The 27953-nt window shown below is 41.2% G+C and overlaps 2 protein-coding genes and 1 long non-coding RNA gene across 4 annotated transcripts in view; 2 read left to right on the plus strand and 1 right to left on the minus strand.

Annotated features, from left to right (window-relative positions):
* Positions 1-27953, minus strand: part of LOC136701751 (NACHT, LRR and PYD domains-containing protein 12-like) — a 35365-nt gene that overhangs the window by 6022 nt on the left and 1390 nt on the right. Inside the window, exons 2-10 of one of the 2 annotated variants that reach the window (XM_066676447.1) lie at positions 14926-15183; positions 14213-14267; positions 13767-13968; positions 11769-13533; positions 8199-8372; positions 7851-8024; positions 6893-7066; positions 5859-5905; positions 5170-5719 (exon numbers count right to left, since the gene is read on the minus strand). In XM_066676447.1, the coding sequence (XP_066532544.1) occupies positions 5178-5719; positions 5859-5905; positions 6893-7066; positions 7851-8024; positions 8199-8372; positions 11769-13533; positions 13767-13968; positions 14213-14267; positions 14926-15119 (3327 nt within the window). In that variant the 5' untranslated portion in view covers positions 15120-15183 and the 3' untranslated portion in view covers positions 5170-5177. Of the gene's footprint in view, positions 1-5169; positions 5720-5858; positions 5906-6892; positions 7067-7850; positions 8025-8198; positions 8373-11768; positions 13534-13766; positions 13969-14212; positions 14268-14925; positions 15184-15366; positions 15474-27953 lie in introns of those variants that run through there. The other variant, XM_066676446.1, reaches the window with a different exon arrangement.
* Positions 1298-2285, plus strand: LOC136701760 (uncharacterized). Its single transcript, XR_010803855.1, has 4 exons — positions 1298-1491; positions 1581-1813; positions 1922-2100; positions 2195-2285. It is a non-coding gene; the product is annotated as an uncharacterized lncRNA (long non-coding RNA).
* Positions 2527-4473, plus strand: LOC136701953 (uncharacterized). The gene is made up of 6 exons (XM_066676754.1): positions 2527-2592; positions 2904-3021; positions 3253-3344; positions 3434-3551; positions 3637-3738; positions 4268-4473. The coding sequence occupies exons 1-6, from the start codon at positions 2527-2529 to the stop codon at positions 4471-4473; spliced, it is 702 nt and encodes a 233-aa protein (XP_066532851.1).

Raw genomic sequence — 27953 nt, forward strand, 5'->3', positions numbered from 1 at the left:
CTGCAGCACCATTAGCTGAGCAGACTAATACCTGTCAGGTTATGCTACTTTGTCAGATTGTGCTACCCAGTGTGTATTTACAGGTTTAACTCAGAAAATACAAATGTACGACATCTTAACACAGGATAAAAACTGAATAATACAAAATGCTTTCAGCAGTTAAATGTTTTATAGTAACGTTATATTTATCCTAAATCACTTTATAAAATAATCCAACACAATTAAAACTGTAAGTATCATATCTTGTAATTTATCTAAACATGATTCCAGCATCAGTTATTTATAGAAGTTACACATTTCTGTATCGTAATCACTTGCTTCCAGCTTTAAACACTTATTATTAAAAGTAACGTGATATGATGTAATCTATGCAATATATTAGTACATTATAAGAACATGAACTGTTTTAATTACTGCATTAATACAGTCATTTTGATTGGTCATTCAGTTTATTACTAATATTATTACTGATATAATGCATGGTGTTTGTGATTATAATAGTATTTTATGTTTTTTTTTTAGTAATCAGTGAGGAGAAGTGAGAGGAGGATGAACACACACAGTGAGAGACAGACAGAGAGGGAAACGTAAAACAAAATACATAGTCTAAGTGGGGTCAAAGCAGTTTATGGGAGTATTGAGGGGTAACAATTTAGAAGTCAGCATTAGAAGTTGTAAACATTTGGCATTGTGAAGTGAAGTGAGTTTTCATTCCTGCAGTGTGGACCTCACTAAAACTTTAATTCTAGTTACAGCCCTGAGTGTGAGTGTGTGCACTTGTGGTGTTTTAAGTAGAGCCTGTTTACTCTTTAACACTATTCAACAACATGGACATTGACTACAATTTCATTTGAATTACTAACTGTTTTGATGTTGTTTTTTATAAAGCCACTGTAACATGGAGGAGGAAGAAGCAGGTGATTTCATGTTACTGTTAACTGTTAATGTTTGAGATGTGAATGTTTAATATCAAAAATAGCAGGTGAAAAACAAAGTTACAGTTGGAAACAAACAGGTCAATATGTCAGTAAACAGAACACCAGGCTGACTACATGGTGTCAGGATCTATTCGTTCTGTGCTTTGGTCTTGTGTCTATTTTCACTTGTGTTACATTTAGTCTCGCCCCACACCTGTGAGTGGGGTCACATTAATTAAACACATTAAACACAAATGTGACAAGTTCTCATGCCAGAAACATAAACAGTCTACTAAAATACCATATGTACTACAATGTATCCATTTGTACACGGTTGTTGCTGTGTGCCCCTGGACAACATGTGGTATTTTATCCATAACTCCAGATGGTTGAGACGGGCATGTTTGGATTTAATTTACTTTATTTAATGTTTAATAGGAACAATTTATTAAGTTATAATTCTCTTCTGCAGCACGTCTCTTGCCTACACCTGTGCCACGCCGTATTTGTAGATGTGAAGATTCACATATCACTGTCGGTGCAGGACGATCAATCATCTTGATCACCATCAATGGTATCAGAATATTTTATACACACATTCGTCAAGTTCCATGTACAACATTATTTTACAGAGTCACGATTGTGATTTCTCCTTGTTTGCAGGGAGGTATGATTTTTCACTTCCTTGTATGAGTTGCAGCTTTTACAAAAGCTGCTGGGTACCGGAGGTGAAGGACCTTCTCCTAGCCAGATACTGGCCAGCTACTGTCAATTTCCAAACAGTGTATGCCATAGATGTATTTTCATCTTATGAGGAAATGAAGACGTCAGCTCCGGCATTGTCTAGGCTGGCCTTTGTGAGAATGTTGGAACAAAGGTCCTTGTACTATGGGAGGGTAAATCCATTTTTGCAATACTATCTACATATACTAATGATGTTTTTTTATATAGCTGTTCAAGAAGTTGTTATCCTGTGCAAGTGAATGTGCCTCATGTTTTTTCAGGTTGGAAAGATTTGCCCTGATACTTTTCAAAGAAGTTTCTTAGAATATTCATACAGTCAGTTTGAAAAAGAGAAAATGTGTGCAAAAGAACATTTTGTTTGTCCTGCTTGCACTCCGGACATGCTGGCTGTCTGTGTTGATGGCAACCGGAAACATTATCGTTTTCGTAAATCAAAAGGGTTTGTGTGGGTTTATTTATTTATTTTATTACAGATTTTGTTTTATAGGTTTTGTTGTATGAATAATCATTCTTACTCATGCCTTTTCTCTTAGTATTGGTGAGCGGGCACATTATGCAGGAGTCTTTCTAGCAAAAGATGAGGATGTGTCAGTTTTTGTGGACTACATAAGAGCCCAAATAACACATGTAATTATAAGCAATGTGTACTTTTGGTTTTTATTTTGGCTTCTTTTCATTTGAATAATCAGTGCAGTTTCTGGCTGACCTTCATTTTTATTGGTTTTAGACACAAGGTAGTGCCACTTGTGGGACATCCACCTGGGCTGCAGCAAAAGAATGTTCTCAGCGGTCAAGCTCAAAATTAGATGAAGAAGGCATAGAGGTGTCTGTCTGTCGGCATGGTGTGCTTCTCAAGGGCCTCAACATGTTCAGGGGAGAGATATTTGCCTACCCAATGTTTCTGCAGAAAGAGCTTGCATCTTCCAGAAACGTTAGCTTGTTTTGCACAGATGTAATGTGTAGGTATTGGCCTTATCTCCAGCGTGTCACAGGACATTTTCCGGAGCTGAGTTCACTTACTGGGATGAAGCCATTCCTATCTGTGCTCCATGCAAAAGCTCATGACTGGAAGTGTGAGGTTTGTATGCAGTTATAAAAGTGTCATATTAAATACATTTCTTCACATTTACACAGTTTCTGTTTACTGTTCATATCAACCTAATAAAAGCTATACAGCATGATCATGTACTGTATATTTATATATAAAAACTAATTGTTATTAGTCATTGCTCCATGGTTTAGATTATTTGGGGTGGAAGAAATCAAGAAGGGTCCGGAACCACCATTGGAGAAGAGGTTGAACAAGTCAACAGTTTCTTGTCTCGTGTGCCTCTCACTACCAAATATATGACAAAAGCAGGTATTCATGTATATACTATAATTATACTATTTGTAAAATGTAGCATTGCATTATTTCATGCCTAATTCAGATAATATTGTTGAAAAAAGCTGTTAAGTAGCACAGAATTTGGTTTAACCAGTAGCTACCAATTAAGTAGTTTTTTATATAAAATGTGAATTGCATAAGAAATGCAGGACCCAATCTATTTGAATTTAAATTAATTAATGAAATTTGTAATTATTTTTACAGCAAGAAATGATATGTTTACACTGCAAGCAATGGGCTGGAATTCCAGGAAAGTTGAGAGCTTGCACAGGGCATTGTCTCAGAGATACAGAAAGGTATTAAAAAAAATAAATGAAAATGTTGTATATTAAATTTGCTCACCGACATGTTTCTATAAGCTTGTGGTTTTGGCTGTGAATTCTAGACCAAGCAGAGAGCAAAGGCTGAGGCAGATAGTCTGCAGTCTTTTATGGTGGACCTCAACTGTAGTGTGGAACTACGGGATCAGTGGGTTGCAGATGTCAAACAGTGGGCCCTAACCGGTGAGGATCTCAAACTGGATTCCTGACAGTCTCAAATATAGAGGTTTTACTAAAGTTACTTTTGAAATTCTGAATGTTTTAACAGTAACAGATGTAACTCCAGGCAGTCCACAGGAGTTGCAGAAGATCATTGAGGGGTTGTTTGGAAGTCTTCGTGAAAAGAAACACAACCTCTACAGACAAAATGGTAAACAACCCCTTTGTCATATACACATCACATATTGCTGTAAGTCTTACCTCTGGTGACGTGGCAATCAATCAGTAAGTTAATATTGTTCTTGTAAAGGATACATTGTAAGAGATGTTGACTTTTTCACCCCATGTTCTATTAATTTCACTTTGCTAAGTTCCAGATTGTCAAAATATATATTTGAATGGCATAGATTGCTAAATATTTTTGCAAGGTAGTTCCAGTCGATACATCGATGCACACCCACATGCAGACATAATACAATGAGGGAATTTAAGGATAAAATCAAACAAGTGAATCTGTTAAGTGTTTCAAACAACACAGGCCAGATAGGCCAGAGTTTACTAGCTGTGAGGCAATGGTTTTGTTGTCCTTCAGCTTTTAGGACATTTTGTAATGGAAGTAAATTAATAAAATATGACCTTGTAGTTAAACTAAGTGCCTGGGATGAGTAACAGCTAATCTGACATTAATTCATAATTGTAGAATTGTTTCTGTTGCTCATGACTTTGTATCTATTCATTAGACAGCAACAAACAAAGACAAAAAAAGAGAAGGCATCTTTCCAAAGTGAAGGCAAAGCTATTGGAGGCTATACACCAATACAACCCTGCAGTCCCTAATGCTGAAAAGATTGATGTCCTTGCAGCAAGTGATCCAGATGAAAATGTGGTCTGGCCTTGGGAGATGTTACCCAATGGTATGTATGAACTACAAAGGGCTCCTATGTAGTAAATTGGACCTGATGAACATTTGATATTTATGGATACATCTTAAGTTACATGCTTTAAAAATACTGTAGACACATGTTTGAATAGCAGTCCAACAGTAACACTGACAGTATCACTGACACTGGTGAGTTGTGAGCTATCAGTTGTCCTTTTGTTAGTGTTCACTGCAGAAAGGGTAGCATAGGAATATAGGAGAGCTAAACTGCACAGATGTTTAAATTATACACCAACCGTTATGTTTTGCTTTGTTTTTTTTTTGTTTTTTTACAAAGTTTAAATAATAGTCTACAGGAATTTTAAACATGGCATTTTCACATTTACACAATTTCCATTTCTTGTTTAGCACATAGGGGAAAACTAAACTATAAAATGTGCCATAATGTTTGCAAAGGACACATTTTACAATTTGCATTCACTAAATAATAAATAATTGTTTGTTAGTATGTAGACATGTGCCTTCTGTTAAGGGTGTGCATTTCTTACATTTTTTTAAAAGATTTGTCTAAGGGTGCCCATGTTTTGGTACACTACTGTATATAATATACCTACAGGGCACATGTTTTCATTAAAGTGACCCGTGTGTGTGTGTGTTTGTGTGTGTGTGTGTGTGCATGTGTGTGTGTGAGTGTGTGTGTCTGTGTGTGTGTGCGTGTGTGTGAGTGTGTGTGTCTATGTGTGTGTGTGTATAGGAGAGAGAGAGTGTGTCTATTCTGTCTCACACAGACACACTGAGGAGTCATGACCCCAGACCACAAACCCAGCGTAGAGGGGCTCAGTGAATGTGGAGGTGAATGTGTGTAAGTGTGTGAGTGTGTGTGTGTGAGGTGAGATGGTGTAGAAGGACAGAGTGCCGGACCCCCAGTCCAGATACACTCCGACTCTGTTACAGTGAGAGGGGGGGTGTATCTCAGTTTCCTGATGATTGTGTCTGACCCAGTAACTGTTCTCAGAGCAGAAAAGACTCCAGGAGAATTTATTGAATCCAAACCCACTCTCAGCTCCTCCTTCTTTCCTCCTGATTCCTCTGTACGACACTGAGATAGAAACCCCCCACCCCCTCCACTCCACCTCCCAGTAACAGCGTCCAGTTAAACTCTCCACACTCAGAACCTGAGGAACACCATCAAATCTCTCCGGATGATCTGGATACCACTGAGTCTCCATCACACTCTCCACCTTCCTGTTTCCCTCAGACAGAGAGAGAGCAGTGTGTGCTGTGTTTGGATCCAGAGTCAGATCACAGTACCCTGTACACACACACACACACACACATTTACAAACAATACTATACATGTGTTTTTACTATATATTTGTGTTAGTGTACAGTGTGTGTGTGTGTAGTGTGTGTAGTGTGTGTGTGTGTGTGTGTGTGTGTGTGTATCTTACATTTCTTCGGTCCTGGTCTCATTCTGCTGATTCCTCCGTGTTGGACTCTAAAGATCAAACACACACATTTATAAACTCATTAAACTCCACATAAACCTGAAACTAGGGCTGTGACCATAAGAGCATTCCCCCAACACCGGGGTCATGTGATGCCCCCCGCGGGGTTCAGCTCCTCCCCCTCATCACCGCAGTAGGGGGCTGCACTTCTGTGGTTTTACAGCTCAAACTTACAGGAGTGTGTTCACCCATCAGCCACAACATTATGAACACCTCCTTGTTTCTACACTCACTGTCCACTCTCTCAGCTCCACCGTCCACACGCCGGTCACTCTGTAGTTCTACAGTTACACTGTCCACGCACTGTCCTCTCTCTCAGCGCCACCGTCCACACGCCGGTCACTCTGTAGTTCTACAGTTACACACAGTGTCCACTCACTGTACTCTATCTCAGCTCCACCGTCCACACGCCGGTCACTCTGTAGTTCTACAGTTACACACAGTGTCCACTCATTGTCCTCTATCTCAGCTCCACTGTCCACACGCCGGTCACTATGAAGTTCTACAGTTACACACCGTGTCCACTCACTGTCCTCTCTCTCAGCTCCACCGTCCACACGCCGGTCACTCTGTAGTTCTACAGATACACACCGTGTCCACTCACTGTCCTCTCTCTCAGCTCCTCCGTCCACACGCCGGTCACTCTGTAGTTCTACAGTTACACACAGTGTCCACTCACTGTCCTCTCTCTCAGCTCCACCGTCCACACGCCGGTCACTCTGTAGTTCTACAGTTACACGCCGTGTCCACTCACTGTCCTCTCTCTCAGCTCCACTGTCCACACGCCGGTCACTCTGTAGTTCTACAGTTACACACCGTGTCCACTCACTGTCCTCTCTCTCAACTCCACCGTCCACACGCCGGTCACTCTGTAGTTCTACAGTTACACACCATTTCCACTCACTGTCCTCTCTCTCAGCTCCAGCGTCCACACGCCGGTCACTCTGTAGAGAGCAGTGTGTGTGTGTAAAACTCACTGTAGTTTCTCCAGTGCAAAGTGTGGATCCTGCAGTAGATCAGAGAGCAGCTTCCCTCCAGATTCTCCTGGGTGATTGCAACTCAGATCCATTTCTCTCAGGTGGGAGGGGTTAGATTTCAGAGCTGTAGCCAGAGAACAATAGCCTTCATCTGTAATCATACACCCAGACAATCTGCAGAAAGGAACAGATGGAGTTTACACAGAGTAACAACAGCTGTAGTACAGTACACACAAACACACACATCACTAAACTCTGTTTAAAATGAGTCAATGCTGTTACACACCACAGTTAAATTACATAGTACTTTTTTTATTTTGAATTAGTACATGTTAAAATATATATTTTATTCTGGGAAGCAAGAGATAGATATAAAACATTCAGAATGGATCAAAGTAGAAAAAGTAGACAAAGTAGAAGTCATTCTCATCTGGACAGTGAGTCTGAGTGAAGATACTGTTAAATGAGACGTACATGATATTACATTGCACGGTTACACCAAACAGCTACATAAAATATTAAACTAGAGGGTGAAAGTTCAATAATTTTCGTGAATTTGGCTTGCTAGGTATTGCTAGAATTGTTGCAGGGTAAAAACACACAAACGGATAAGTGTGAGATGTGATAGGTCTTGGTGTGCCCGGGTCTGAACATTTGAAACCTTGTGGCCATAGCTTCAAAATTGACCGGCTTAGAGCAGGTTGAATTCTGGCCAATGCATTCCTATGGGAAACATTCCCACTTTAGAAGCTCGTATTTTGAAATCTGTAGGTCGGATCTCTCTAAAAAGCACAAGCCCGAGTTGGCACAGGATCTATGACTATGTGAAGTTTTGTAGCTGTAGCATGAGAACCCTAGGAGGAGTAGCATTTTACATTTTGCGAATAGAATAATAATAAGAAAATGAAAGAAAAGATAAGATTTCAAAGAACAGTAATTTGGCTTTGACAAGTTTTACCTGAGAGTTTCCAGTTTACAGAGTGAACTCTTCAGTCCAGCAGAGAGCAACTCCAATCCTGAATCCTGTAGGTCATTGTTACTGAGGTCCAGCTCTTTCAGGGAGGAGTTTACTGACTGTAGAGCTGATCCCAGAGTTTCACAGGAGTCCTTGGTGAGATTACACCCAGCAAGTCTGTAAAAACAGAGTAAATACAGCACATTGTACGATGGTGTAGAGTGATGATACAGTCCAAATGCTTCTTTTTTCATTTAGAATAGGTTCACTGGATTGATATATTGTGTGAAACATGAGTTAAAGTTTCTAATCTACTTGTTCATTCAGGATTGATTGTATAGAAAGATTTACCTGAGAGTCTCCAGTTTACAGAGTGAACTCTTCAGTCCATCAGAGAGCAGCTCCACTCCTGAATCCTGCAGGTGATTGTTACTGAGGTCCAGCTCTTTCAGGGAGGAGTTTACTGAGTGTAGAGCTGATTCCAGAGTTTCACAGGAGTCCTTGGTGAGATTACACCCAGCAAGTCTGTAAAAACAGAGTAAATACAGCATGTGGTGTGATGATATGGCGTGGTGAATAGATCCCTTCCTTTTGAAACTAGAAAATGTTCACTGAATTGTTGTAGCCTGATATTTCCTCTTCAGTGTTTAAACTCCTGACTGCTAGAGTGCGCTGTTGTACTGTCTTCTGTCATTAAACTCTCCCACCTCATTGTAAACAAGTAACTTCAGAATGCACTGCTAACGTTAGCATTAGTGAACCTATCTGATGGCATTGGCCAAATATGGCATGAGCTCCAGCAAATTTCTAGAGAAATGCCTGAGTATCAGGTCCGGAGATGTCCTGGAGTCATACTTTAACACATGGAGTGCACTGCGGGAGATTTTCTGCATCAGGTGTGTTCTCACAGTGGGAGATGAAGCGTGGAGCAGCACTTGTGCAGCAGAATCATTTCTCTCTCATGTTTGTTTCTGTGTGAAAGCTAGAGTGGCTCCCGTAGTGTAAAGAGCTGAAGTGTGGGCTTATTGTGGATTTTTGGATTCTACAACAAAGGCAATACATACTACATACATGCTCACCTGCATATGTATTTTTTGTTTTGTTTATTTTTAGGAATCTTGCAATCGCTTTCATTTCTAAGATAAAAAATTCTGATTATTTTAAACATATTGAATCATAACCCCTGTATCGTGATATGTATCGTATCACCACATTCTCACACAGCCCTACTGGAATATGTTTTATCATTAAAATTAACTTAAACTAACAAAGCTAGTGTTGGTAATTAATAAATTGGTGTTTGCTGATGTGTGTGTAGTGCACAGTGTGATCATGACTGTAACTAGCTACGAGGACACAGAGGTCCAGACCTTGGTTGTGTTTTTACGTTTTCCCCATCTCCCATATTTCTAGGACTGGGGTTTTCAACAGACTTTGGTCTGGATATTTTTGCTGGATCTGGCAACCCTGCTCTCAGTTTGTTGGTAGAATTGCCAACCAGCTCTCACAAGACCTTTCAATTAGTAACCATCTTTAAGTGCTTGTTGAGAGGTATGTTAAGCACATATTACAGACTAACATACGACACTGCTGCTATGACATGAACGTGAGGACTTTGTGAGGGCAAATCGAAGGTTTAGTCAGAAATGTGTGTGTAGCACCGCTATTCTAAACCTGTTCTCTAACTGCAGCACCGTTAGCTGAGCAGACTAATACCTGTCAGGTTATGCTACTTTGTCAGATCGTGCTACACAGTGTGTATTTACAGGTTTAACTCAGAAAATACAAATGTACGACATCTTAACACAGGATAAAAACTGAATAATACAAAATGCTTTCAGCAGTTAAATGTTTTATAGTAACGTTATATTTATCTTAAATCACTTTATAAAATAATCCAACACAATTAAAACTGTAAGTATCATATCTTGTAATTTATCTAAACATGATTCCAGCATCAGTTATTTATAGAAGTTACACATTTCTATATCGTAATCACTTGCTTCCAGCTTTAAACACTTTTTATTAAAAGTAATGTGATATGATGTAATCTATGCAGTAAATTAGTACATTATAAGAACATGAACTGTTTTAATTACTGCATTAATACAGTCATTTTGATTGGTCATTCAGTTTATTACTAATATTATTACTAATATAATGCATGGTGTTTGTGATTATAATAGTATTTTATGTTTTTTTTAGTAATCAGTGAGGAGAAGTGAGAGGAGGATGAACTCACACAGTGAGAGACAGACAGAGAGGTAAACGTAAAACAAAATACATAGTCTAAGTGGGGTCAAAGCTGTTTATGGGAGTATTGATGGGTAACAGTTTAGAAGTCAGCATTAGAAGTTGTAAACATTTGGCATTGTGAAGTGAAGTGAGTTTTCATTCCCGCAGCGTGGACCTCACTAAAACTTTAATTCTAGTTACAGCCCTGAGTGTGAGTGTGTGCACTTGTGGTGTTTTAAGTAGAGCCCGTTTACTCTTTAACTCTATTCAACAACATGGACATTGACTACAATTTCATTTGAATTACTAACTGTTTTGATGTTGTTTTTTATAAAGCCACTGTAACATGAAGGAGGAAGAAGCAGGTGATTTCATGTTACTGTTAACTGTTAATGTTTGAGATGTGAATGTTTAATATCAAAAATAGCAGGTGAAAAACAAAGTTACAGTTGGAAACAAACAGGTCAAAATGTCAGTAAACAGAACACCAGGCTGACTACATGGTGTCAGGATCTATTCGTTCTGTGCTTTGGTCTTGTGTTTATTTTCACTTGTGTTACCTTTAGTCTCGCCCCACACCTGTGAGTGGGGTCACATTATCCCAGTTATATTCACTATTTAAAGTGTGTCTTGGTGTCTGTGTTCTGCAGTTCATTGTCATTGTTAGTCTTAGTGTTCATGGTTTACGTCTTTAGAGTCTAGAGTTCATCTGTTGTGTGTTTTAAATGTTTTCTCATCTCAGACTATGCTTCAGCAAAAATGTATTAGAAAAATGAAGTGAGATTCCTTTTTCAGCTCAGACCCCAGGATTTTCCCCCAAAGCGTGTCACAGGAAGTGAGCGGCAGAGTGTCACGCAGGGAACGTGAGGAGTAGATTTTTACGGGAGGCGGACACACTCGCTACAACACAGATGATTTATTAAAGCGAAAACACAACAAACGAACTTAACGAGAAACATGAAATAACATAGAAAAGAGCACGAAACAACACTATAGGACTGGGGTAATGAAACAAGCAAGAGAGACGGGTAAGAGCGAGGCGAGAAACGAAAAAACAAGTTAGAGAAACAAGAAACAAGCGACAACGAAAACAAACAAGCAAACAAACTAACAAATGAACAAAATGACCGACACCAGGAAGTGAGGGAAGAGGGCTTAAATAAACGAACTTAACAAGAAACACCTGACACAGATAATGAAGGACAATAACAGAGAGGCGGAACAAGAGGTGGAGCTAGAGTGAACATAAACAAAGCCATGTGCGGAGATAGGAAAACAACAAACAGAGCCACATGGAAGGAGGAAAACAAACCAGAAAGTGTCAAGATGTGACACAGAGCTACGAGAGAGGACCATTAGAGAGTAGTTTCTCAAGGAAAGGATAGAAAAATTATGTTGTGATTTCAAAGTAAAAAAATCAACATATTTGTAAAACGTATTTGTATTTTCATTTTGTTGTCTTCACTTCAGTTTTAATGTTGTCAGGATTTCCCTCCCATATCGAGTGGAGGACAGATGTCCACATTCATGTGATCACCCGTGGAGACATGGGAGTTGTAGTGAGGGACAGATGAGAGAGAGGACGGTGAGAAAGACAAATCAAACAGTGAAAGGATTTCAGACAATGAGAGAAAATTCAGCAGTAAATCTAAAAGTATAATAAACATTTATTAATGATGAACTCACACAGCTTTTCTGGACGCTTTGATCACTGGCAGCAGTCTCAGAACACCTTCCTCTGATGGATTATATTTCCTCAGGTCAAACTCATCTAGTTCTTCTTCTGAATTCAGCAACACAAACGCCACAGCTGACCACTGATCAGGGGAGAACCTGACTCCACTGAGAGAACCTCCTCTCTTCAGGTGTTCCTGGACTTCCTGCACTAGAGAGTGATCGTTCAGTTCATTCAGACAGTGGAACAGATTGATGGTTTTCTCCGGAGAGGGGTTCTCCCTGATCTTCTCCTTGATGTACTGGACTGTCTCCTCTTTGCTGTGAGATCTGATTCCTGTCTGAGTCAGTATTCCTCGTAAGAGAGTCTGACTGGACTCCAGTGAGAGACCCAGAAGGAACCGGAGGTAAAGGTCCAGGTGTCCATTCTCACTCTGTAAGGCCTTGTCCACTGCACACTTCAGGAACTCTGACATGGTGGATGCTCTGAAGACCCCAGAGAGATCAGTGGAACTCTGTTTTGGTTCATCTCTGCTGATGAAGGAGAGTAATGTGTATAAAGCAGCCAGAAACTCCTGGACACTCAGGTGGACAAAGCTGAACACCTTCCCCAGGTGCAGCCCAAACTCCTCTCTGAAGATCTGGGTACAGACCCCTGAGTACACTGACACTTCTCTGACATCAATGCCACACTCTCTCAGGTCGTCCTTGTAGAAGATCAGATTGCCTTTCTCCAGCTGTTGGAACGCCAGTTTTCCCAGAGCCAGGACACTCTCTCTAGTTTTCTGAGGATCAACCTCCTGTTTTCCCTGGTACTTTTGTTCCTTGTGTTTGATCTGAAAGATGAGGAAGTGTGTGAACATTTGAGTCAGAGTCTTGGGGGTCTCTCCACCCTCTGCTCCACCCAAAACTCTCTGTAGAACCGTGGCTGAGATCCAGCAGAAGACTGGGATGTGGCACATGATGTAGAGGCTTCTGGAGGACTTGATGTGGGAGATGATTTGATTGGCCAGGCTCTGGTCACTGATCCTCTTCCTGAAGTATTCCTCTTTCTGAGGGTCACTGAACCCTCGTACCTCTGTTACCTGGGCGACACACTCAGGAGGGATCTGATTGGCTGCCGCTGGTCGAGAGGTGATCCAGAGGAGAGCAGAGGGAAGCAGATTCCCCTTGATGAGGTTTGTCAGCAGCACATCCACTGAGGCTGACTGTGTTACATCCCACAATCCCTCATTGTTCTGGAAATCTAGAGGAAGTCGACACTCGTCCAGACCGTCAAAGATGAACAGGACTCTGTAGAGATCATAGTCTCTTGGTTTTAATTCTTTTGTGTCTCTGAAAAACTGATGAAGAAGCTCCATCAGACTGAGCCTTTTCTCCTTCATCAGGTTCAGCTCTCTGAAAGGAAGTGGAAATATGAAGAGGACGTCCTGGTTTTCTTTTCCTTCGGCCCAGTCCAGAATGAACTTCTGCACAGAGACTGTTTTTCCAATTCCAGCCACTCCTTTAGTCAGCACAGTTCTGATGGCTTTATCTTTAAAGAGCTGGCTGCATTTGATGGGTTTCTCCTGTGCTGCTGGTCTCCTGGACACTGTCTCAATCTGTCTGACCTCATGTTCAGTATTGACCTCTCCACTCCCTCCCTCTGTGATGTACAGATCTGTGTAGATCTCATTCAGAAGAGCTGAGCTTCCAGGATTAGAGACTCCTTCATTAATTTTCTGGAACTTCTCCTTCAGGGTTGATTTCAGCTTTCGATGAGAAGAAGGAGCCAGTTCTAATTAAAAAAGAGGGAACAATCACAACAACAAAACATTTTTTTGATTAAATTAAACCTAAAGGTTCTTCACCTGTAGTTTATTTATATTTGAGAATATATTTTCACAGAACAAATATTCACACAATGAAAATATATTTGTGATTAATTTTATTAATATTCCATCGTGATGATCCTTAGATCTGTTTCTATTAAAGTGTCTAAAGAGTAAAGACAGGACCCTGAAGTCTTACTGCTCTGCAGTGTGTGAGCGAGGTGTGTGTGGTTCATGTTCCTCAGGACGTTCAGTGTGATCTTCATCACTCCGTCTCTAACACCATCCTCCTCCTCCTCCTCCTCCTCTCTCTCAGAGCATGCTGGGTAATCCTCACTCAGCAGCTTCATAAACCTATTCAGATGATTCTTCACCACAGAGATCACTCTCTGCTCCAGCTCCTGATTAAAATAGAAATATTAACACAGAGTCTGTCAGACAGTGCAGTGTGAGCTGAGGGGTGGAAGTGATAATGATTTATATTTTATTATTCTAAGAAAATCCAGAATCACTGTCCATCACCAAACTCTACATCACTCTCCATCATAACACTGCTACAGTGAATAAACAGTAGCCTTTATTACTGTCCTATAATAACAACACTGGAACACACACACACACACCTCCAGTGTTTTACACACACACCTTTAATATTGACTCCATATTCTTCCTGGTCCTGTCAGGAGTCGTCTTCTGGACTCTGAGGAGAATCAGAACTCAGACTGAATAATGTGGAGAACCTGATCAATACATTACATCATCAGATATTACTAATTATTCAGACTGTTCTGGATCCATATTCAGTAGGAAATCCTAGATATATAATGAAGGTTCCACTGCCGTTATAACACACAGAGTTCAGCTGCACAGATCAGCAGGGTCTAATCTTCTCCACAAAGAGGCGCTGTTACTGCAGCTTTTCATTCCAATAAAGCAGAAACACACCAGATTCCACTCCTTCATCGCTTCATCTTCAAACAGTGGATCATGTGCGCTCCTGTTTCTGAAAATCTCATCTTAATCTCATCTGTTTAGTTCTCATCAGATCTTCAGTTAGGACTGAACTGAGGACAGTAGCTATTACAGAATAAGAGTCCCTGTGTTTATGATCTTATCCTAGTGTTACAGAAGAATCAGAACTGGACAAAACGTCCTCAGCTCTGTCCGACACGTCCACTTCAGTTTCATTTAATAGATCTTTAACTGATTCTTAGTTAAACACAGGCTGAACATCTACAAAGCTCTGGACTGTCTTTCTCCACTGTGTCCTCTCACGCTCTTAGAGCAAGAGGAGTTCTAACCTTCTTTATCTGTTCATTTATCACTCATCAGTGTTTCACTGAAGGACAGTAACTCACTCTGGATCAGAGGGGACAGCTCCACTGCTGAAAACAGGAGGATTCCCCATGGACCGGTCACTCTTCATAGACACACAGCTGGGTTCTCCTCCTTCTTTACTGAATTTAGGAGGTGGCTCCATGGACCGGTCACTCTTCATAGACACACAGTTTCGTTTTCGTCTCTTTTTACTGAATTTAAAAGGTTCATCCATGATCTGGTCACTCTTTACAGACACACAGCTGGACACTGGAGAATCTGCTCTCTGGGTTTCAGTCCTGTGGATATTAAACAGAGTGAACAGGACAGTAGACTGAGTAAGAGAACACGGGAAGGGATACTGTACGTATTCAGACCCAGTGGTGTGTACAGACTCTGGTAGGAGTTCAGGGAGAGAGGGGGGAGTGGTCATATTCTCCTAATTCTCTTTACTGTGTTACACCTGTGTAAAATAGACTGACCGTTACTGAGAGCTGTAGGTGTGAGAGAACTGTAGGAATCCCATGGATACGACGTGTTATCAGGGAGCACTCAAAGCAGATAAGACCACCATCTCTGGAGTTAATACCTGACAGGTTTATACACACACACACACACACACACACACACACAGTGGGACAAATCAAAGGAAACATTAACCCAGAGAGAGGTGTGTGTCCACCATGATCTTCCAGAACATCTTCAGTTCTCCTGGTGACACACTACAGAACTTTTTAAAGGGACATATTGTACCTCTTTTTAAACAGGTTAGAATAGGTCTATGGGGCGATACAAAACATGTTCATGAAGTTCTTTACACAAAATCACTCACATAAAGAGATATCTCCAGCTCTATTCTTTCATTATTTCATCTCGTGTTGACGCAGGTGAGGGGTGATGCCAGGGTGGATCTATGCAAATTTCTTCATTGTGACGTCACAATAAGGGAGACACCCATACGGCTCGTTGAAGCATTTGATTCCTGACACTGAACTCTTTCAACTGACTCAGAAAACAGAGGGTTTTATTTTTGCACTTGGAATGTTTATAGGAGAAATAGAGACCAAAGTGGAAATACAAAAGCACACAAAAAGAGACTTTAAAATAAAATGTCCCCTTTACAGTGGGAGCAGATTAGAAACAGACTGGGGTCTCACACTACACCCGTTTCTGATGATTTTATGGAGACTGGAACAACGTGAGACACACACTACACGACCCCAACCTCCTGAACCACTCACACACTCGCCTTCCCCAGGAGACACGGATAAACACACACCTACAACAACTCTCTGTGGTTATTGTCTGCACTGCTGTTTGTGTCGATCCACAGAGAAAAATAATGTAGAACTGTCTTTGGTGGTGGATGTGAAGACGTGGTCAGCACGGTCTCTACACACTGCAGAGGGAGCTGGAGATCAGTAGAACAGCACACACCTGAGACTACGCTCCACCTTCAATGTCTCAGAAGTATCAGACCTGCAGCAGTAGTTCTCTCCACAGTGCTGTGTTATTGAAGGTGGAACAGAACATTTGAATAAAGTTGGAATAAAGGCCGTAACGACGTATGTGGCCCAACGTGTTGTTTCTGTTACAGGTAATACTGGTTATCTGGGGACATCTGCATCTAGAACTATGTAAAGACTTGTAGTTTTCTGTATCTACTGCCTGTGTTAACTTTCTGTGCTCTGTTCTGATTGGCTGTTGAAGGGTCTCATTCTGACTTGAGTTGCTGAAGAGTTTATATTACGCTATTACGGGCAAAGTCCGGTTGGAAGAATGACAGCAGACTGTAAATCGGGTCGGAAAAATCAAACGTTTAATGTTTAGACTTTCCCCCGATTGACACTGCTACTGCACCGGGCTCTGCAGACTACAGCCGAGCAGCACAGACTCGGACTGACTGGAGATCAGGGTTAAAATGGAGCTAAAAGTGGTGTAGTGTGACCCCAGTGTGAGTCGTACGTTCTACTGGAACGGCAGGTCATTCAGACTGTTTTCCTCATCCTGTTCTCCATGAAGACAATCCTGTTTATCTCTGCTGATAAAGGAGAGACACTGGAGGCCAAGAGACTGAACTGTACAGTGTTTAGTAACTGGTACCGCAAGAGCCTTCTCAGTTATTACAACTCTTAATCTATGTCTTTTCACTGTCCTTTTACTGATGTAACACTGTGCACTGCTCTCTCTCTCTCTCTCTCTAAAGCAAATATATTATATTATAAATATAATACAGTAAACAAATATTAATTTATTAAACTAATTCTGACTCTGGAGCTGCTGGAGTTACTCCTTTAAACACAAACACACTCAGTAACACTGCACTGACCACAGTCCCTCACTGATTTACCTCACTGCAACTCTTACATCTCTGAAGTGTGTGTCTCAATCTGTTTACATGTGTGTATTCTGTGTGGTTCAGTGTGTGTGTGCGAGCCACAGGGGTCTGTTTGTGAAGGAGACCCTCACTGCTCCCCGTGTGAGTCAGCTGGAAATATCAATACTATCAGCTGCTGGAGACACCAAAACCCCAAGAGGAATCCTCCCTCCATCACACCACCTGAACCTCCCAGCAGCCACGGAGAAGCTGGTATCGTACTCCAGATCATAAACACCTCACTCATGTCAAGGGCTATTCCTAGTTCATTAAAAACTGTACAGTTCTGATAATTAACCACAGACCAATTTCTAATTCTTCAGCACGTCACTAACTGGATGGACACAGCTTTCTGCAGCTGAATAAATATAAAACAGATTATTCTCTTTGGGAACAGCAGTGAGACACAGATTGGCTCCGTATCTGGACTCGAGAGCCCTCAGATCTAAAGAACTGGCTCATAACCTTGGTGTATTAATGGACTCAGATCTCAGTTTTAATCTCATGTTAAAGCAGTTACTAAATCAGCATTTTTCCATTTTAAGAACATCAGTAGATTAGAGATTTTCTGACTAAAGAAAAAGATTTTCTGACCAGAGCTGGAGAAACTTATCCATGCTTTTATTTCTAGCAGGATTGATTACTTGTAACCGAACTGGTCACTAGTCAGCTAGGCTCTAGCCAATTTTGAATACAGTTCCTCTTTCCATCCTCTTGGGGTCAGTAGGAAGGTAACCTAGGACTGTGTATAAATAGAGGTGGCCCAGCAGGGAGAGAATTGTCTACGTACTGCAGGCTCTCCATGCTTGTAATCTCCTTGATAGGAAACTGTGTGTTTGCTGCCAGTTGTAAGTTTTTACTTTTCCATGTGTAAAAGTTGTACTTCTGCTTTTAATGTTAATGCTAAATACTGTGTGCTAATGCTACTGCTAGGCTAATGCTAAAAACTGTGTGCTAATGCTAATGCTATGCTAATGCTAAATACTGTGTGCTAATGCTATGCTAATGCTAAATACTGTGCGCTAATGCTATGCTAATGCTAAATACTGTGTGCTAATGCTACTGCTAGGCTAATGCTAAATACTGTGTGCTAATGCTACTGCTAGGCTAATGCTATTTGTGTATTTATTAACACTAATGCTCTAGGTGTCTATTGTTCTGTTTGTTTATGCTATTGGTCGAACTACTGGGCTTTGGTTTTAGGCTCAGCTTCATTTTTTATGCAGAAGGAGATTGTATGCACCATAAAATCTGTGGACAGTTCTGGGTTGGTGACGCTAGGACTTTCTCTGACCTGGTTCTCCACTCCATCTTTGTTTGTCCACACCATTAGCTGCTAACACCTGCTGCCTTCTGCTCTCTACTATCCCAACTACTACAGAAGCCTACTATAAGAACTATCTACCACCTGGTGGAAACAAGGATAAACATTCTCTTCTTTGAGACGCTAGAACCAAAAGTAAACCAAAAATTAAAAGTAAACCAAAAGTAGCCTATGGACCTTAACCACTTTGTATATATTGATTGTTTATTTGGGGTTTGTCTGTTTTGAGGCTTTGTATGGGTGGGGTATTGTGAATTACTTTGTTTGGTGTTTCTGTTTATATAACTATTAAATATATTCATATTTTCATTTAAATTGTCTTGTGTATTTCTACGCCTCAGTAGACTACTATAAGATAGATCACTTACCTCTTAGTCGCCTCAAACCATAAAACTTTTACACAGTCCCAGGTGATATCCTCCCTCATAAAATCTTTGTAGCGGTCTTATTAGTGGACACTAGTCGAGCGGTTACATACTGTAATGGTCTCTTAACTGGACTTCCACAAAAGACCATTAAACAGCTTCAACTGACTCAAAATGCAGCTGCCAGAGTCTCACTCGGAGCAAAAGAAGAGACCACGTCACCCCCCACCCCTTCATCCTCAAATCCTTACACTGGAGACCAGTCTGTTACAGAATAGACTTTAAGGTGTTATTACTGCTCTATAAATGTCTAAAAGGGGTAGGAGCAGTGTATTTATCAGATCTGCTACAGAGATATGAGCCGAGCAGAGCTCTCAGATCTTTAGGAACTAGAGTTAGTCCTGACTCAGGTCAAAACTAAACACGGAGAGGCAGCGTTTAGCTCCGGCGCCGCTCTGAAACAGAACCAGACCGAGAACATTAGAACAGCCCTGACTTTAGACACTTTTAAATCAAGATTTAACACTAGAACTAGCAGGATTTTCATATACCCCCTTTTTCTACCAGAGGCTGCCAAATGGCAGTGCTGGGGTAATTTGCAACCCATTAGGCCACCTTTTGTTATGTACATTAAGCCACTACTAGGTGCTAAAACGGGGGGATGGGAGTGTGAACTGTGTTGACTGACAAAGCTCTGAGAGTCACACCAGGCACAGACTTTCAGGAGTTTAGTTTAGGGCAACAGTCTCAACAAATAAAAAATATTTTGGTACTTTGTCAGTTTTCTCAGCTGCTGATAATTATTATTATAATCTTTCCAAAAATATAATTAAATAATACTTGTTTATTTAGAATACACACAATAAAGAATTATTTAAGCTTTTTAGTTTATATTTGTTGATCTAATGCAGTATTATTTGATGTGAAACCTACAAAAACCTTGAGAAATATAAATAAAAAAATCAGTTAAGTAAAAATTGCTCAAAAATAGTATTTAAATTTAATTTGAGTCATATTTACTTGTCAAGAAAAACACTTTGCCAATGGGGTGAGATATTTTGACTTAAAACAAGAAAAAATGTCCTGATTATATTCTTTTACTTGGGTTTTAAAAAGTTTAAGTAAAAATGTCCTTTTTACAAGTAGCTGAGGGTTGTTTTTTGTATAAATTTATGTAAAAATATCTTTACCTATTGACAGTTTTTCAAAAGACAAAAACTACTTAAAATAAGGTTACAACATATCAGAGCTATTTTGACTAATCAATATGTCACTTTTTGCGCTGTGAAAACAATCCTACATTAGCACAAAGGAGGCATACTTCAGATGTTTTGGAATTATAATTTAAATACCATGTTTGTGTCAATTTCACATTATTTGAACCTTTCACTAATCAATTCTCAAACATATGGTCCTGTAGATGAGGAGACTTCACCACCTCCAGGAAAGAGAGGTCGCATGGAGACACACGGGTGGCTGACAGAGACGGCAAAAGATGGCACAGTGTGGCATGAAGCACATAGTTTATATTTCTGTAAAGTTTACATTTCTATTCATGAATACTTTTGTTAACATATTGTTGCATGCTTATTTTATCTTTTATTACTTCCTTTATTACTATTTCATTGTACAGGGAAACCAAGCAAAATGTTTCTTTCCTGTTCATATACCAATAAAACTACCTTGAATCTAAATGTCTGGTAATGTTGACTTTTTTTGTGGGTGGGGGTTCACCAACTTGCTGCAGAGAAGAGTGTGGAGTGCAGTAGAGTGTCTCCTTTCAAATGTAAAGGCCTCATTTACATAACACTGGAGGTGAGAAGAGCTGTTCACACCTGCCAAATGGCAGTTCTTTGGGATTTAAAGGTATAATTGCCAAATGGCAGCGGTTTGGTAGTTCTAGTGTTAAAACACTCCTGTTTGAGCAGCTACAGCTCGGTTTAAAACACTCTGCACTTTTATTCTGTAACGGCACTTTACAGCTTCTGCATTTTATTCTAATTTACTGTCCCTTCTTTTATTGTTTTATATCGTACTATTTTATTAGATGTGATATTTCTGAGGTTCAGAAATGTTCTCCTGCTTTGATTTGTTCAGTTTAATCTTGTCTTTAATTCCACTGTTTTATTAGATTTTATGTTTTGATTAAATGGCTTTTAAATTGTTTTAATCATCTTTTTAAAAATGTGAAATACTTCTGCTGTAATAAATCTGTACTGTGTTGTAAACTCTTTGGACTGCCATCGTGTACGAGAGGTGCTCTATAACATTCATCACCACAGACCAGCGAAGGTTAAATTTACTGAGAGAAGACTGTAGTGGGTCATGTGGGTTACAGCTGATCACATACAACTTGTTTTAGAGCAAAAATATAACTGTAAAACTGGTTTAAAGTTAGAGAATTTAATTCACAATAAACCTGTCACAGCAGTGTCCTGAAATGACACGTGTTGATTAAAGAGAGTCGTAGTGCCTCATGTAATATGCACTTAATAAAGGTGTTTTGGAGCTTTCCAATCAAACATTAACTGTGTGTTGAAATGGTGTTCTGTTTTATCAGTGTGTTATGTGATTGTTTTTGGTGAATTTTTTCGTGATGTGTGTTCGAGTCTGTGAGGAGTGTGGTGTGTTCTCTTTGTGTCTGCGTGGGTTTCCTCCGGGTGACTGTCTGTGAGGAGTGTGGTGTGTTCTCCCTGTGTCTGCGTGGGTTTCCTCCGGGTGACTGTCTGTGAGAATTGTAGTGTGTTCTCCCTGTGTCTGTGTGGGTTTCCTCCGGGTGACTGTCTGTGAGGAGTGTTGTGTGTTCTCCTTGTGTCTGTGTGGGTTTCCTCCGGGTGAATGTTTGTGAGGAGTCTTCTCCCTGTGTCTGCGTGGGTTTCCTCCGGGTCACTGTCTGTGAGGATTGTAGTGTGTTCTCCCTGTGTCTGTGTGGGTTACCTCTGGGTGACTGTCTGTGAGGAGTGCGGTGTGTTCTCTCTGTGTCTGTGTGGGTTTCCTCCGTGTGACTGTCTGTGAGGAGTGTGGTGTGTTCTCCCTGTGTCTGCGTGGGTTTCCTCCGGGTGACTGTCTGTGAGGAGTGTGGTGTGTTCTCCCTGTGTCTGCGTGGGTTTCCTCCGGGTGACTGTCTGTGAGGAGTGTGGTGTGTTCTCTCTGTGTCTGCGTGGGTTTCCTCCGGGTGACTGTCTGTGAGGAGTGTGGTGTGTTCTCCCTGTGTCTGCGTGGGTTTCCTCCGGGTGACTGTCTGTGAGGAGTGTGGTGTGTTCTCCCTGTGTCTGCGTGGGTTTCCTCCGGGTGACTGTTTGTGAGGAGTGTGGTGTGTTCTCTCTGTGTCTGCGTGGGTTTCCTCCGGGTGACTGTTTGTGAGGAGTGTGGTGTGTTCTCTCTGTGTCTGCGTGGGTTTCCTCCGGGTGACTGTCTGTGAGGAGTGTGGTGTGTTCTCGCTGTGTCTGCGTGAGTTTCCTCCGGGTGACTGTCTGTGAGGAGTGTGGTGTGTTCTCCCTGTGTCTGCGTGAGTTTCCTCCGGGTGCTCCGGTTTCCTCCCACAGCCCAAAAACACACTCTGGTAGGTGGATTGGCGACACAAAATTGTCCATAGGTGTGAGTGAATGTGTGTATGTGTGTCTGTGTTGCCCTGTGAAGGACTGGCGCCCCCTCCAGGGTGTATTCCCGCCTTGCGCCCAATGATTCCTGGTCTGATCTTCACTTTTATTTATTCCACTGTAACGTGGAGAAAATTAATTATAATTGAAGTAACAGTGACGTCATATTGCAGTGTTTCCCTCCATAGAGCGGTAATTATAAACCGCTCTTTTCTCAAACCTCTCACTGATCATCTGTGGCTCATCGGTCTCTATTTTCATAATAAACCGTGAGGTGCTGTTCCCCGCTGACCGTCACCTCCGTCTTTACTGTGGAGTGTAGTTTGTAGACGGCCCCTTATCTCTCCCTGAGCTGGCGAGAAGGGTATCTCTGCAGGCCAGAGGCAGCGGGCCGTACAGCTCCAAGTGAGCGCGGAACAACATTTTAAGTACGACTCAAGCATGTCGCTGGCTTCAAGAGTAGTAGTTGTAGCTGTAGTTGGCATAAAGGCTCTGGAGACGACCCAGAGGCTAAAGAACCCTTTTTATTTGTTTTTAAAAACAGGGCTGATATGGAGCTGTTTCTAAAAGCCTGTGTTGATGAGCAGCGTCTCAGGGTCAATGTGATGTTTGTGGTTACGCCATGCCCCTCACCCCAGAATTTTTAATGCATGTAAACTGGACTGTAGCTGGCCCCTCACCTCAATTCTTAAGGCACAGATACAGACTGCAGGGCACCTTATACACCACAGTTCAGACAGTGTGTGTAGTCTGATACTTTTAGAAACCTAGGCTGTCTGGTTCACTGTGACGTCCTGCTTTGTGTAAAATGCCCTGCACAAAATAGGTCTCCTAGTTATTTTCTTTCTTCAAACATATTTCTATAACTAATGCAGCTCAGATCGCTCTGTTTGAGCAGTGTTTGGAAGTGTAAGAGAATGTCAGTGAGTTCTTTGGGACGTTGTGTTAGATTATTGTGTGTTTTGTCGTACAGCTGTGTGCCTGGTGACCATGTAATAACTGTTCTGTTTTCAGTGTTAATATTGTACCTTGTAAACATTGAGTACATTATATGGAGTACATTTTCAGCATCATGTGATTTACAGACTTGTTTGTGGTTGGATTAATATGTGAAATTCTCGTAATAAATAAAGAGAATAACCATTTAACTGAGACCACACTGAGAATGATAATGTTTGATTACATAGAGGCTACTACTCACTTCCTAACAAGACACATGACAGTAAATATGGGTTCATCAGCACAGCTCAGTGCTGGGGGGCTGTATATTCCTCGCCTGGCGTTAGGTTCATGTTTCTCTACTCCAGAGAATCCAGTTCTATTGTCAGTGTTTCTCTACAGGGATCAGAGAGGCAGTGTGTGCACGTCTGTGTTAGTAACGGGTGCAACTTAATGTAGAATACATTCATTACAACTTTGTCCTCAAATATTTGTACATATGGTGTATTTCTGAAATAAATTAAACTGAATAAATGAACTGTATTAAAATAAACTGATAGCCCTTCGGGCGGCGCCGTGGTGCGGCAGGTAGTGTCTCAGTCACACAGCTCCAGGTTGTGGGTTTGAGCCACACTCCATGTGATGGTCTGTGAGGAGTTGGATTAGATCAGCAGTTTCAGACAATGAATGAATGATAGTCCTTCTACAAATTCACATGTACACTCCAGGTAATAATAAAGGGAGTCTTTCTGACAGTCTGAGCCAGTGTTATCCAACTCTGATCCTATTCGACCTGTTCAAACAAACTTGATTCAACTAATTCTGTGAGTAGGGGGTTCCAGGACCTGGTTCTGACGCCGAATCAAAGTGTGTGTGATCATCTGAACACAAAGAGTAACACATAATACTCTACAACAAGGACATACTTCTATAAAGAATCATTTAAAACCACACAGAGGAACTAGATGAAGTACAGTGAACTTCTCTGAGCGTCTGTTTATATTCTTAATTGAGACAAATTTCCTGAAAGGTTTCACCACTATCTCAGACTTCATTAAACCATAACTACATTACAGTGAATCTCCATCTGATTAAGTTCACCTTGTAGCTACAGGCACTGACTCTAGTGTCATACACACCCACTATGACTGAGTGCTCATGGGAGGTTTGCTGAATATTATGATTATTTATAAATGATTAGCACTGTGATAAAGCTCACCCCTACACCATCGCAAAGTGAAATGGTGGGAGGTGTTCTCTATGGGTAGAGTCGGGCGAGAGGCCTGAGATGTTATAAGGTCGACTCGAAATAACACCGAGAGGTTCGATTTTTGGTTCCCTTCCACCTTTATTTACACACCAGACTTTATATTACTATATACAATATACACACGCACGCTCCTTGAGAACAAAAAAAAAATAACAAAACAAAATTCTCTATTAGCAGAGACAAAAAGGATAAAGACAACCAAATCAATTGAGTCTTATTATACACTTAGGTTATGCTTCTCTCGCTACGGTCTAGCAGAGTCCCCCGTCTTTTACCCTTGTGTAGTATATATATAGGTAGCCCTGCCCCTTAGAATATACCATTCCCTAAAGAGGTAAAAGTTATTGTATCTTGGATACACAAGTTTCATACACAATAAAAATAACAATGAACTAACAACTGTACCAAGATTCAATTACGGCCATGGCATGTTTAACATTCATTCATAATATCAATATTTATTAGATAATATATTTTCCCTCTTCTAGATGCTAGTTCTCCCTTCCCTCTGTGGAGAATGGATTCAACCAGGTAAGTAAAACTCAGCATCAAGAGATAGTACTCTTTTCCCTCTCACATGACCCGTATGCAGGTGAGTAAGTACAGGTAAGTATACATATAATGGTTTTCACTTGGTGATGTGTCACAGGTACTGTACATCATCACACCCCCCCCTCCTTAAGCTCAACGCCTTCCCAGCGGCGGGACAGGTAGTCAGCTGTTACATTCTGGGTACCTTTTCTATACCTTATAGTAAAACGATAGGGCTGTAATGACAAGTACCATCGTGTAATCCTAGCATTGGAGTCTTTCATTCTTTGGATCCACTGCAAAGCTTTGTGGTCTGTCTCTAGAACAAAGTCATGTCCAAGCAAATAATACTTTAAAGAGTCAAGCGCCCATTTGATAGCGAGAGCCTCCTTCTCGATGGTAGAGTAGTTAGTCTCACGTGGAAACAGTTTCCTGCTTATATACAGGATAGGTTTTCTCTCATCGTCCTCCCCCTGTAATAAGACAGCACCTAACCCTGTACCTGATGCATCAGTCTGCACAATAAAAGGTTTCGAAAAATCAGGGCTGGCTAAAACTGGCTCCTGGCATAATGCATTTTTGAGGTCTTTAAAAGCATACTCACAGGTCTCTGTCCATTTAACCCTTTGAGGCATGTCCTTCTTGGTTAAATCCGTCAGTGCTGCTGCTTTAGACGAAAAATTAGGGATGAATCTGCGGTACCATCCCACAAGACCTAAAAATGAACGTACCCTCCTCTTTGTATTAGGCTGGGGTGTTGCCCTCACGGCCTCTACTTAGTCCACTTGAGGTCTTATTTGACCCCCGCCCAGGATGTAACCTAGATATGAGACCTCCTCACGAGCGAGATGACATTTGCTGGGGTTTGCTGTCAGACCTGCATCTGCGATCTTCCTCAGGACAATGCCTAGATGTTGTAGATGTTCTTCCCATGATGAACTGTAGATCACCACATCATCTATGTAAGCTGCCGCGAAGTCCTTCGTACCTCTGAGAACGTCGTCCATTAACCTCTGGAAGGTTGCAGCCGTACCGTGTAATCCGAATGGCATTGTACGGAAATGGTATAGTCCTGATGGTGTTTTAAATGCAGTCAGCTCTTTAGCGGACTGGCTGAGTGGAACTTGCCAGTATCCCTTGCATAAATCCACCGTGGACAGAACTTTAGCCTTCCCTAGCCTCTCTATTAGGTCATCTGCTCTTGGCATGGGATATGGGTCAAAAGCGGACACTGCGTTTAGCTTTGAAAAGTCAATGCAAAACCGTAAGCCTCCGTCTTTCTTGGGGACCAAGACGACAGGGCTGCACCATTCGCTCTTCGACGGTTCTATTACTCCCATTTTGATCATTGCTTCAACTTCTTTTTCAACTCTGGGACAAGTCGTGCTGGAACTCTGCAGTTGAACTGTCTAATCGGCTCATCTTTGATGAGTCTGATGTTATGCTGGGTCACGTCTGTTAATCCTGGTTCATCTGAGAAAAGCTTAGGTGGGACCACGTGTAGTAGTTCATTTTGTTGCTGTGATGTTAAGTGGGGCACCTTTGGAAGAACGAAACCTTCGTTTCTTGTGGGGAAATACTGTTCGGCCACCTTGTCTTCATCATGAACGGCCCTTATCCATAGCTGCTCCGAACTCTTATTCTCAGACTCCTTCCAGGGTCTCAACATGTTAATGTGGAAGCTCTGAAATTTCTTCTGTCTGTCAGGCAGGTGGAGTTCATATGTAGTTTCTCCAACTTGTCTTTGCACTTTATATGGCCCCTGCCATTTGGCTAAAAGCCCAGTGTCACTGGTGGGTAGTAGAATAAGTACGTTCTGCCTGATTTGCAGAACTCTCTTCCTTGCCACTATATCATACCAGTGTTTTTGCTGTTCTTGAGCTTTCTCCATGTTTTCATGGACAGTACTTGTCAATTGACTCAACTTGTCTCTGATCTTCAAGACATACGTTAAAATGTTCAGTTTCTGTTCACTCTGCTCACCTTCCCAAGCTTCTTTCAGGACATCCATCGGACCTCTCACCTGTCTTCCGTAAAGGAGTTCAAATGGGGAAAATCCGGTGGAAGCTTGAGGTACTTCACGATACGCGAACAGCACATAGGGTAACCACATGTCCCAGTCTGTACCGTTGTTGTTCGTCACCTTCTGTAAAGCTTGTTTCAGAGTCTTATTGAAACGTTTCGTTAGCCCATCAGTTTGAGGGTGATATGGTGTTTCTTGGGAGCCATCTTCTCCTAGTGGTTATTATTGGAGTTGCACAACGCTCCTCTGCTTTTCGGTGTCGTACCTTTCTCTCGTTTCTTGTCGTAGACTATATGTGGTTGCTGTCATCAGGTTCGTAGTCACTGCCACCATTTGTGATAAAGCTCACCCCTACACCATCGCAAAGTGAAATGGTGGGAGGTGTTCTCTATGGGTAGAGTCGGGCGAGAGGCCTGAGATGTTATAAGGTCGACTCGAAATAACACCGAGAGGTTCGATTTTTGGTTCCCTTCCACCTTTATTTACACACCAGACTTTATATTACTATATACAATATACACACGCACGCTCCTTGAGAACAAAAAAAAAATAACAAAACAAAATTCTCTATTAGCAGAGACAAAAAGGATAAAGACAACCAAATCAATTGAGTCTTATTATACACTTAGGTTATGCTTCTC

The sequence above is a fragment of the Hoplias malabaricus genome, chromosome 7 (assembly GCF_029633855.1).
Source record: "Hoplias malabaricus isolate fHopMal1 chromosome 7, fHopMal1.hap1, whole genome shotgun sequence".
NCBI lineage: Eukaryota > Metazoa > Chordata > Actinopteri > Characiformes > Erythrinidae > Hoplias > Hoplias malabaricus.

Bases quoted from the DNA above. Each gene is read 5' to 3' on its own strand.
- LOC136701953 (XM_066676754.1), top strand. From the start codon at position 2,527: ATGTTCAGGGGAGAGATATTTGCCTACCCAATGTTTCTGCAGAAAGAG. The intron at 2,593-2,903 runs GTTAGCTTGTTT...TCCATGGTTTAG, and splicing joins AGCTTGCATCTTCCAGAAAC to ATTATTTGGGGTGGAAGAAA. The intron at 3,345-3,433 runs GTATTAAAAAAA...TGTGAATTCTAG, and splicing joins TGTCTCAGAGATACAGAAAG to ACCAAGCAGAGAGCAAAGGC.